We start from the raw sequence: 10,928 nt of genomic DNA on the forward strand, positions 1-10,928 counted from the left end.
ACTGATGCAAAGCACCCGCCGTGCCGCGCGCGGCAGTGGGAGAACTCCATCTGGGTTGTCTGTCGTCAACGAATTGCGTGAAATTGCGCGGGGTAATTGATGTGGCGATGCTTGCGAGGCGGGGCAGAAATGCGATCCGGGAAAACAGATTCCCCTCCCGGCAAGAAGACCCGGTTGATGAGGTTGGCGCCAGCGCGGGAATCTTGGCCGGGTTGCCGAGACGCGACGCGTGATAAACAAGGGGATCCGCTGGGCGACATGCTGAGGGTTGACGGCAGTTGTGTTTTGCGGCCACTTCCTAGGCTGATCAGCCGTTGAGATGGGGTGCTTGGCCTGCGCCAGCTGCACTCAAGTGTCTGAAGATTTGTGGAGGTGGCGGAAGCCTCGATTTCACGCTTTCGGTCACATGCATTGGTCCAGACAAGGATGCAATTGATCATTTGGTGCTTTTTAAAGATCAACTGAACCTTCAAATCCCCTTGAAATTTCCCGTAACTTGTTCCAATCAATGCGCGTTTCAATCTGTGCCACCTTCGCTGAATAGCATAACCCAATCCCCGCGCATTCCATCGCCTTCGGGGTTGGCAAACCTTGGGGCTTGTGTGTTCAATGCTGACAGTTGCACGACTCGCCGTACCACCGGGACTCCGTCAGCCGGTTCGAGACCATCGCCCACAGACCCCAAAATGGGGGCGGTGTGAATGTCTTCGATTTTCTGCCAATTGGCGTTGGGCTGGCCATCTCACCTCAGGTGTTGCAAAGACCCCTGAAAATAGCCCCTGGGAACTCGAAGAAGGGTGGGGTCTTCCCCTCACCTGCCAACTGCCTAGGGGCTCAATCCATCCTTGACAGTCGTGTGGCGAGTCAACGTCACAAACACACGAAACACACATGGGATTGAGAGACTGGGAGGAGGACAGGATCACAGATTCTGCTCGAGATTGCGAGAGATTAGGGAATTATTTACAAAGTCGGGATTCTGTCCCGGTAAAAGAGAGCAGAAAGAGGCATAGCTCGTACCACATCTCTTCAAACACATATCCTCCTCCCCGCTAATAGCCATTGCTTCGCTGTCCTCATCCAACCAGCGCGCTTGTTTGTCGGGTCATGGTATCCAATTCGTAAAACCACATGATATTATGCCGCGATGGTATCCTATAACGACAGCAAAGAAATGTCCGGCCCAAGTCGCACTGGCTCCGTTTAAACGGTCGTGTCGCCGTGCTGCTTGAGGAAGGCGTCCTCGGAGGCCTGGCGGCCGGCGAAGGTCGTGGTCGGCTTCCACTTGGCCGAGGTACGGGGGGTGGTCTCCTCCATCATCTTGTCGACCTGCTCGAGCGACAGACCCTTGGTCTCGGGCACGAGGAAGTAGGTGTAGACAAAGGCGCACGTGCAGAGACCGCCCCACACGAAGAAGACGGACGACTTCATGTTGCCGCGGGTCTCGCCGACCATGTACGGGGTGATGACGGCGATGATGGTGTTCCACAGCCAGTTGGAGGCAGTCGAGAGACCGACACCACGCGAGCGGATCGGCAGAGGGAAGATCTCACCGATCACGATCCAGGCACCAGGACCCCAGGTGGAGGCGAAGAAGAAGATGAAGATCGCAATGAAGGCGATCTGCGCATTGACGGCCGAGATGTTGTCGGCGATGGTGGCTTTGGCGTCCAGCGGGTCGGGGTGGGTGTGGTTGAAGCCGACGGTGACACCGATGATGGCGACGAGGAACTGGCAGATAAGCATGCCCAGGGCACCCCAGAAGAGAATGGTGCGGCGACCGAACTTCTCGACAGTGTAGAAGGAGATCGGGGTCGAGCACACGTTAATGATGGTGAAGACCATGGAGATCAAGAAGGTGTTGGAGATGGCGCCGGTGGACTTGAGGAAGGGAGTCGAGTAGTAGAAGATGAAGTTGACACCGGTCCATTGCTGCATCATCTGCAGGGAAGTGCCGAGGATGGTCTTGCGCAGGTTCGAGTTGGCCTTGAAAACGGAGCCCTTGAAGCAGTTGGCCCAGCTGCCGAACCAGGTGGTGGAGGGAATGAGCTGACGCTCGTACTCCTCGTTGGCGACGATCTCGGAAAGTTCGACCTGGATGTACTCGGAATCCTTGGGCTGGCCGCGCAGGCGAGACAGGGCGTCGGTGGCCTCGGCGAGCTTGCCCTTCTTGACGAAATAACGGGGAGAGTCGGGCAGGCACATCAGACCACCAGCGAGGATGAGGGCCCACGCGAACTGGATGGCGATCGGGATGCGGTAAGAGCCGGTGTCCGTGCGACCCTCGGTGGCGTAGACGACGCAGGACGCAAGCATGATACCGATGGTGATGCAGAATTGGTAACCCGCAACCAAGGCGCCACGGACCTTGCGAGGGCACTGTGGTTCGATATCGGGTTAATGCCATGTTTGGAGAGCGAAGGGGTGTGGTCAACTCACAATTTCGGACATGTACAGAATGACAATGGCGGACTCGAAGCCGACACCGATACCAGCAATGAGACGACCGGCAACAATGGCGCCAAGCTCGTCGCCGAGACCCGTGATCATCTGGACAACGACACCGATAATGTAGATGAGGCAGCCGAAGATAACAGTCCACTTGCGGCCGATGAAGTCGGCCAGGTCACCAGCGATGAGAGCGCCGAAGAAGGTACCGCAGGACAGGATAGAGACGATGAGCGAGGTGTTAGATTCGCTGACCTCCGTCGCGCCGATATGCTCGACAGCTTCGATGAAGATCTTGGACCCGAGCACACCGTTGATGTAACCCGAGTCGTAACCGAAGAAGATACCACCGAACGAGGCGAAGGCGCAGATCAGGTACGCCTTCCAGGTGACTGGAGCCTCGATGCGCTCGACATCCTGGGTTACCGCGAGGTCGCCGACGTGGGCAGCGGCAGGGGCCGAGGCCTCTTTTTCGTTTGAGGACATGGTGATGATTTTGCCCTTCCCTGTCGAAAGAATTGGTGTTGAGAAAGGAATGGGGAAGAAAAAGAAGGACAAGATCGACGGGGGAGGGAAAGGGCGGGATGGGCAGACGATATAAAGAGATGGAAGGGTGGCCTGGGGTAAAAGAGTGTACTATGTATGGTATTCCTGGTAAAGTAATGGTGATCCGTTGCAGGAAACCCCAGCACCCCAGCACCCCTAGGCAAACGATTGTCGCATGTTGGCCGCCTCCTTCAACGGGTGTCTGTCTTTGGTTTTGGCCCCGAATTGCATGTGTCGGTGCAGCGGGCCACTCAAAACACAGGGACCGTCGATTACCCCCGACTTGGCACCCAGGAAGCTTGGGGTATTTCGCCGCTGTCCCGCCGGATCGAATGCATTGGGGTGTGCGGGGATCCAGTCTGGCCCCGCGGGGATTGGGTCATGCAGAATACCGCCGAGCATCTGCGGCGCCCCCCTGGCTCGTTGCAACGTCTTCGCTCCCCCAAGCAGCGCTAGTTTCCCAAACTTTACCAATCCCCCGGCGACGCTCCACGAGCACATGGTGCAACCAGCAACCTGCGCCCGCATCTCCAATTCCCCAGCAATCGCCTCTCCACTCCGGGGTGCTCCAGACGTGGAGGGAACTCATGGAAGGGCCGAAATGGAGTCCTCCCCATGGGGCAAAGGGACCGACAGTGGCCAGGCCAACGAAGGCAGCAGCACCTCACGCCCTCGACAGAGCCTGCAAATTGGACGATTCGGTCCGGTGCGTTGCATCCTTTCGCTGCCCTGCCGAGATCCGGCTTCGATTCGCTGGCCATTTGCCTCGGAGGGTTGCACACATCATCAAACGAGGAGCCAACCGCAGCGTAATTTACCGTACTGTACCATACCAACGTAAATGAGCAGACGATTTGCCAGGGGCTCCCCAAGGTCCCAAACCGGGGCCTTGCCGAACGCGGACCCTTTCCCGGCAGCAATCAAAAATCCTTAATGGCAAAACCGCGTCCTGTGACGCTCGCGGCGCCGGGCCAGCAGGTTGGCGAGACCAACTGCATCAAACTTTTTCAGCCGGCGCGGCCGCGATGCATTCCTCGAAATCGTTTGCATCATGCCTTTCTCGTATCATGGTCCGCTTTCGCTTTGTCCGTAAGCGATCCTGACGAACAATACGGTTGCAACACGTGAGCGTTCTTCTCGGCGTCACTCCAGGTCTCGCGGCTACCGGGTGCATCGCGCCACTCGCGCCGGTGGTTCAGCCTTTGTGACTCGGCGGCACTCCGAGATAGTGTCCTCGTTTTGGAGCCTCGGCCGTCCTCGTCAACGGTCAGCTCCGGCCTACGCCGGTCACCCGACTCGCTACAGATGGCCTGTTGTGGCGAACCTGCCGTTCAGGCCGGTCGAATGCTCTGGATCGATCGGGCCCCTGGTTTTCTGGAGAAAATGGACGCTTCCCAACAGGGACTCGCCGGGTAAAAACGGTCCTTTTCTGGGGAAGCTTGCTGGGCGCGGATGCTGGGCTTTTTTTGGCCTCCTTCAGCGAGACCGACCTCGAGAGCCCCACAATTTCTTGCAGAACCTTGGAACTTTGGAAGCCTTTTTTCCATTTGCTTGATGCCAGCTGCCAGCGGCTTTCCACATGGCATGCGTCCGGGGCCCCTCATTTGCGTGCTTCGATGACATGGTGGCTGTCTCGGGCTGAGAGAGCCGCCTTCAGGACCTGCAATTGGCCAGATATCCGCTGAGGGAGGTTTTCTATCCTTCTCTTCCTCTTCTCTTCACGAACCCACCCGACATCAACAGACCCGCTTCTCCGGGAAAGTTCTGCGAACTCCCTACCTAACCCGAACTGCTGAAGTGTGGATCTCAGGGCAGACTGCAAGTTCCCCGGCCCCACGCCACACTCGAACCTCATCGCACACTGCCACGGACCCCAACTGCGGCCTAGACTTTTCTCGCAAGACCGAGCTTGGGTCTCGACTGAATGGCCATGCAATGCTGAACGGCAACGATTTGTTTGCGAGGCGGCCGCGCCGACTCATTGATGTAAACTGCAAGCCTGCCAATGGTGGTAACGTTTGACGCCCAACAACACCGTGTGACAAGTCGGCCCGCGCCACAAGGCCGAGTTGGGGTAAACCGCCGCGTCCGCGACGAAGGATCATGCGCTTCAGGGAGCGGTTGGGGATCGGGCCGAAAGTCTCCGCCATCGTGCATCAGGTGGACTTGTTGGCCTTTGGAGTCGAACATACAACGGCTTGGTCCCTCGGCATGGTCGAGAGAGAACAAAGGAAGAAGACGCTCACGTGCCACTGGGATTTGAGGCTTGGCTTCACAACGCTTTGTTTTGTTCGGCTTTCCAGTGGTTCGTCACGCCGAAATCGTTGCCTCTCTCAGCGGCTCAAATGGGGAAGTGGATTGGCAGTGATTGGTAGAATGTCATGTTGCCATTTCCCAAAGTCCCACCGCCCAAGCGAATTCGGCAAGGTCACCTCAAGGCCGGGCTGTTCCCATTGCGCGCATGACACTGACGGTCTCGTTTCGTGTTCAAAAATAACAAGCCGGTCGCCGCGGAAGCAACGATCCAGCTCGCGCCAACTATCAGTGCCGGTGGCGCACGCATGGCTCCGCGCCAAGTTTCCAGGTGCCCGTGCCAGGCCGCGAGGAAGGGCCCTTGGCAACTGGGAAGACGCCATGCTGACCATGTCGCCGGCGCCATGTCGGACGCCCCAATGTGGGGAAAAAAGCTTGACTGTCGAGGCGATTGGTAAATGTGCTGGTGGGATGCTCCTTTCCCGCAAAGTCAGCTGCGTGATAAATCCCACTGCACTCGGGTGTGTGGGCAGAAACCTGCCTGCCAGCAATCGAGGAAGAACCTTTCTGCTGCGACGATCAACAGGCCTCCTGAGCGGCGCAGTGGTGCATAACCAACTGGTTGGCGGCTTGAAACAGGCAAACAAGCCAGCCACGAAATACGGTAACGTACGGCGTACGGCGTACCGTACGTTACTTGTTTGTTGGAGCGGCGGAAGAAATGAGATCTGCTCCGACCGCATCATGGAGCATTGAGGCAAGACGGTCGCATTCGCTGCAAGGCCTGTCGATCAGTGTGACGCCACACCGGGTTCCGCCGTTGAAGAACAAAATCGAAGCCACTCGGAACACTGCGTCGAGACTGTACGACGCGAGCAGGACGCGCACTTCGAGAATAAAGTCAAATATGGGCTGTTGCTCCCGGCTCCCGACTGGCCCGTTCAGGCACCCCAATCAAGCCAAAGCCAGCCGACAATCATCCGTGGCCCCCCACCTCGCTCGGCATCAAGGAAGTGTGTTTGACGAGTATTTATTAGGGAGTGCGCCATTTGCTCTCCGTGTGCGTGCTTGCCCGGGCTTGGCCCATGATGACATGCCCTGTCGCTTCGGCGATTCCTCGTCCCGGGCTTCCGGCATCGAGAATCTGGAATTCGGTCCGTGGCGAGCGGGATCTGCAAAATGCTGAGTGGGGAGGGCTGTAGGGGATGCTGTTGGCATATTAACCCTTTGGTGAAATAATAAACCCAGCGATGCTAGTGATAAGAACGAAGGCTGCCAAAGGAAACGTAGGAGCATGCATCGGGGGAGGAAGAAAGTGAAATTTCCAAGGACTTGCGAGTTCACACGGTGAGGTCTTATCGTGCGTTTTACGCGAAATTTCGGAACTGCGCGGATGCGACGGCCCGTCTCTGCAGCTCAAGGAAAGTGCGATTGTGTGAAATCACTCCACCAAAATAAAATATCCGCGATGCAGTCTGCCTAACAGTTGACAATGTCATTGTCATGGAGCTGATATTAGCAAAGCTATCTGAGCAGCAACTAAAAACAACAATGCATCAGCCATGAATCAGATAGTAGACACTAGGATGAACCAACGTAATTATCAAGAGAGAGAGCATCATAACCAGAAGCTACATAGTATCTAGATAGATGGTGCCTACCTAGGTACCTTGTCATGAGTCAAGAAGTGGGTAACAAGGTGTAACGGCCCGTAAAGTCTGCATCCATCTCTCTAAACATCAGGCCAAGACACTGAAGAACGACTGGATGAAGTTGCTTGAGTAACATGTCATCATCGGAAAGCCATACACGAGGCCGATGCAGCACCCTTAGGGTTAGAGGATTCGTAGATCACCTTACACCCATATTTCGATGCTTCCCTTCGGTCTCACCCAACTCGAGGAGCCTCTTCCCGACTTTACTTTGTAACGTCCTCGTCGTCCAACTTATACCGGACTGGGCTGGAACCCTCCAGTAGCCAACGTTCTTTTGACCACTGCCCCCCAGGAAGACTGCGGCGCCCGGGACGTGAAAGTATCAGCTCAATGTCAGAGGGGATTAGAGACATTGCATCAAACTCGCCGAATTGCTTTTGAAGGTTTGGAGGCCTCTGTAAGACTGAGTGGCCGTGTTGGCGGTGTTTTCTCTGGAACAACCATTGAAGGGTAGGAGATGTGTGAAGGCCTAGGCGATATACCTACTAATTGTGTTCTGCATTTTGTGCTTAAGAACAAACACATGACTACCTAACTACCTAGATAACCGCCAGCTACGGTGCTCTGCACCTAGAAGACAGCCTGAAAAGCTTCACAGCAATAAGACTAAGGCAAACTACTCAAACTGCCTCATAAGATGCATTTGCACTGTCACGGGGTTGACCAAGTTCCGACTCATATCGGGCAACCAATATTCTCAAGGGTCTCTAAACCCACTCCTAAAAGGCGAGCAACGCGTAGCTTATGTGTTTATAAACACGCAAGATCTTCCCAATACAATCGGCTCTTCCCAAGATATGCACGTCAGCAAGACCCTAAGCTCCGTTGACTGTCGGAACTTATCGTCTTCGGGCGGTGCCAAAATCGCCACAGTATAATCTGAGCTTCACTTATAGGTGCACCCATTCATTCGTGTCTCACGTTTTGCAGGTTGCGCGCATTAGGGAAACATGAGAACAACATTCGCCCTCAAACTTGCTCATATTCTCTTCTCAGCCAAAATCTCTAATAGTACGTCAAGTGACAAGTGATAAGCTCGCCATCATGATTCCTATACGGTGACAGCTATAATGATAAATACTTGATGATATGCGGTTCCTTTTTGTTTATTCACAAACTCTCAATTATCACCTCTCCTCTCTCCGATCAAGAGTCAAGACACTTTTACAATGCAGCTTCTCTCACCTCTTTCCGCTCTCCCTCTCCTCCTCACTCTCACCTCCCTCTCCCCCCTCACAACCGCATCCCCAGCCCCTCGAGCCCCTCCCCCCAACCTACCCCCTCCCAACCCCTCCTCCCTCCCCCACCGCACCCTCGCCGGCATCCGCCTCGTCGACACCCCCATCGTGCGCGACGCCGAAGCCCTCGCCAAGCAATATTCCCCCGGCAGCTACAACCACGTCATGCGGTGCTGGCTGTGGGGCGCGCTGCAGCTGCGACACAACGCGACGCTCGCGGCGCAGGTCGACCTCGAGGTGCACGCCGTGGGGCTGATGCTGCACGACCTGGCGTCGGCCCACAACCTGTCGCACCCCTTCGTCAGCGCCGACCGCCGCTTCGAGGTCGACTCGGCCATCGCCGCCGCCAACTTCATCCGCGGCCACCGTGACGGTGGGGAATGGCCGGACTGGCGCGTGCAGCGGGTGTGGGATGGGATCGCGCTGCATGCGGAGCCGAAGCTGGCGCTGTACAAGGAGCCGGATGTGTTTGCGATTTATTGGGGGAATGAACTGGAGTGGTCGTATGGGAGGCCTGGGGGGCAGAGGATGGGGATTACGGAGGAGGAGCATGCGGCGGTGATGGAGGCGTTTCCGAATGAGGATGGTGGAGGAGACTCGGATGGGCCGAGCGCGGGGTTGTTGTGGTTCATTGCGTGGTATTGCAAGTATAAGCCGGAGAGTACTTATGGTGAGTTTGGTTGAGTTTGTGTTTGTTCGCTCTGGGGACGGAAGATGAGCTTGTGCTGACTTGTGGTGATCAGATACCTGGATGCAGGCGTATGGGGATGTGGTGCCGGGTTATTCGCCGGTTGGACGTAGGCTGTATGACGGGGCTTTGGCTCAGGCTGGGGTGAATGTGACTGGAATTGTCTAGTGACTTGTTGGGCTGGAGCTGGATGGGATCGCGTGATATTTCGGGATTATCACTTTATTTCGTTGACCTGCGTGTTTTGCCTTTTCTTGTTGCCATCCTTTTAGTCTAGTCCTTGCTTAGCCTCAAATGAGCACTGGAAACCGGCGCGAGCCTGCTCAAGGGGTCGTTGCATCTCCATCCGAGAAGTGTATGATATGCCTATCTTTCCAAGCCACCTTAATCGTGATGTGTTGACAGCCTGCCTAGAGAACGACATCGCTGTTCGAACCGAAGACCCAACAAAAGTAAATCAGGGGAACTCCCAAACTCCCACCAACCCAACAAAACCCACCCCGGATATCTCGCAACATACAACCCGCCAGTTCCAACAACAGCCATTTTAACAACCCGCAGCAGCCCCAGCGGCCAACCCATGGAAACAGCAACAACCAAACCTTACAACCCACGCCCCGAACCACAAACCCACCACCAACAACCCAACATACAAAAGCAGCACCAGCCTCCGCCTCAGCCGCCTCTGCCGCTGGTGCTCCAAACCCTGGCTGTAGAACTCGCGCGCGGCACGCGCCAGCGCGTCCGTTTGCTCCGGCCTCGGCCGATGCCCCTCTGCGCGCGCAAACCCGATGTGGTGGAGCGTTGTTGGTTTGGGTTGTGGTGGTTGCGGGGCCTTTTCGTTGCTGTTGTAATTGGAGTCGAAGTCGGAGTTGGAGTTGTGGTTGTGGTTGTGGTTTCCGCCGGGCTCCGCTTTTGTCCGCTGCCCGTCCGAGCGCTCCCGTCCCGGCCCCGCCTGTTGCTCCGGTTCTGTGGGGCCAGATCCGTGTGGGGCCGTGTGGGGCCGTTGGGTGGAGTCGACGGGGTCGGGTGTCCCCGCCGGGGTGGATGGTGGGCGCGGGGTTCGGGAGATGAAGAGGTCTGCTGGGGGCTGGATGGGCATGCGGGCGATGGGTGCCATGGCGAGGATGCGTGGAGGGAAAAGCAGATTTGCGGGAGCTTCGTGGTTTCAGTTGTGACGGGCCCGTGACTGGGTCCCTGGGTGTATGTAAAGGTGAAGTTGGTTGTATTCGTGGTGATGGGCTCCGTTGAGATAAATTGGCTTCACAAGAGCTTATGCCAGTTGGTATGTACCAGATGAGTCTTTGGGATGGATTTCAGGCAGCGGCTTGTTTTAGGCGCTCTTGGAAGTGCCGTAGGCTGGGGCTGGACACAGCCTCTCAGGTGCCTCTCAGGTGCCTCACTGGCATCGCTTTTTTGGGTTAGGAAGCTGACGCTTAATCAGCTCGAGGCAATGCGACGAGGGCCTGTTCCCCACATTGAGATGACTGGTTCAATCCCTGACGACAGTTGAGGCCCATGGACTGGAGCACATCCATCAGGCCTGGGAACATGCACGGAGCCTAGATGGAGCGGAGGGGAATCATGTCCGGCCAAGTGCGTTAATATCCTTATCCATGACCCGGGAAAAGCGTAACAGGGCAGAGGCAGCACCGCAAAGCGTCGATACAATGACTTGTGGATAAAGAAATGTATGCTTGCTGCACTTTTTTAACCCCATGTTCAATACCTATAGGTACAATGAGCGGCATCCCACCACGACTTGGAGACTCGGAGAGGTCCGTGTGCATGCGCGAGGAATGGCCTTCCCATCCCTATCGTGCTCCGACCACCCGCAGCGTCAATGCAAATATCGTATGAAAGACGCGAGTAACATGCCTCTGACAAGCATGCAGCGTGATGCCGCTGTCGACCTGCACGCCGGGCGCGTACGGTACGGCGCGCGTAGGGGACGGAATTGATGGTGGCGGGTGGAGCGCTGGTGAGGTTGGCGCGGGGCAGGTTGAGCTACGAGGTTCAGGACAGACGGCGACGGGCAAT

At 56.4% G+C, this 10,928-nt stretch overlaps 4 protein-coding genes across 4 annotated transcripts; 2 read left to right on the plus strand and 2 right to left on the minus strand.

Moving 5' to 3' along the window:
- Positions 1-1,203: 1,203 nt before the first annotated feature.
- On the minus strand, positions 1,204-2,934 carry F5144DRAFT_496954 (general substrate transporter; the record flags this gene model as incomplete). Its single annotated transcript, XM_066786178.1, has 2 exons — positions 1,204-2,379; positions 2,440-2,934. The coding sequence occupies 2 exons, from the start codon at positions 2,932-2,934 to the stop codon at positions 1,204-1,206; spliced, it is 1,671 nt and encodes a 556-aa protein (XP_066640151.1).
- Positions 2,935-4,847: 1,913 nt separating this feature from the next.
- F5144DRAFT_360785 (uncharacterized protein) lies at positions 4,848-6,127 on the plus strand. Its single transcript, XM_066784394.1, has one exon. The coding sequence runs from the start codon at positions 5,098-5,100 to the stop codon at positions 6,001-6,003; it is 906 nt and encodes a 301-aa protein (XP_066640152.1). The 5' UTR covers positions 4,848-5,097; the 3' UTR covers positions 6,004-6,127.
- Positions 6,128-8,131: 2,004 nt separating this feature from the next.
- Positions 8,132-9,001, plus strand: F5144DRAFT_595596 (uncharacterized protein; the record flags this gene model as incomplete). Its single annotated transcript, XM_066790711.1, has 2 exons — positions 8,132-8,870; positions 8,958-9,001. The coding sequence occupies 2 exons, from the start codon at positions 8,132-8,134 to the stop codon at positions 8,999-9,001; spliced, it is 783 nt and encodes a 260-aa protein (XP_066640153.1).
- A 268-nt stretch (positions 9,002-9,269) lies between these two features.
- F5144DRAFT_539562 (uncharacterized protein) lies at positions 9,270-10,008 on the minus strand (the record flags this gene model as incomplete). Its single annotated transcript, XM_066787123.1, has 2 exons — positions 9,270-9,490; positions 9,542-10,008. The coding sequence occupies 2 exons, from the start codon at positions 10,006-10,008 to the stop codon at positions 9,436-9,438; spliced, it is 522 nt and encodes a 173-aa protein (XP_066640154.1). The 3' UTR covers positions 9,270-9,435.
- Positions 10,009-10,928: the final 920 nt, after the last annotated feature.

This window comes from Chaetomium tenue (genome assembly GCF_020726465.1).
Source record: "Chaetomium tenue strain MPI-SDFR-AT-0079 chromosome Unknown F5144scaffold_6, whole genome shotgun sequence".
Taxonomy (NCBI): domain Eukaryota; kingdom Fungi; phylum Ascomycota; class Sordariomycetes; order Sordariales; family Chaetomiaceae; genus Chaetomium; species Chaetomium tenue.

Coding starts and splice junctions, on each gene's coding strand:
- F5144DRAFT_360785 (XM_066784394.1), top strand. CDS start 5,098: ATGCGCTTCAGGGAGCGGTTGGGGATCGGGCCGAAAGTCTCCGCCATC.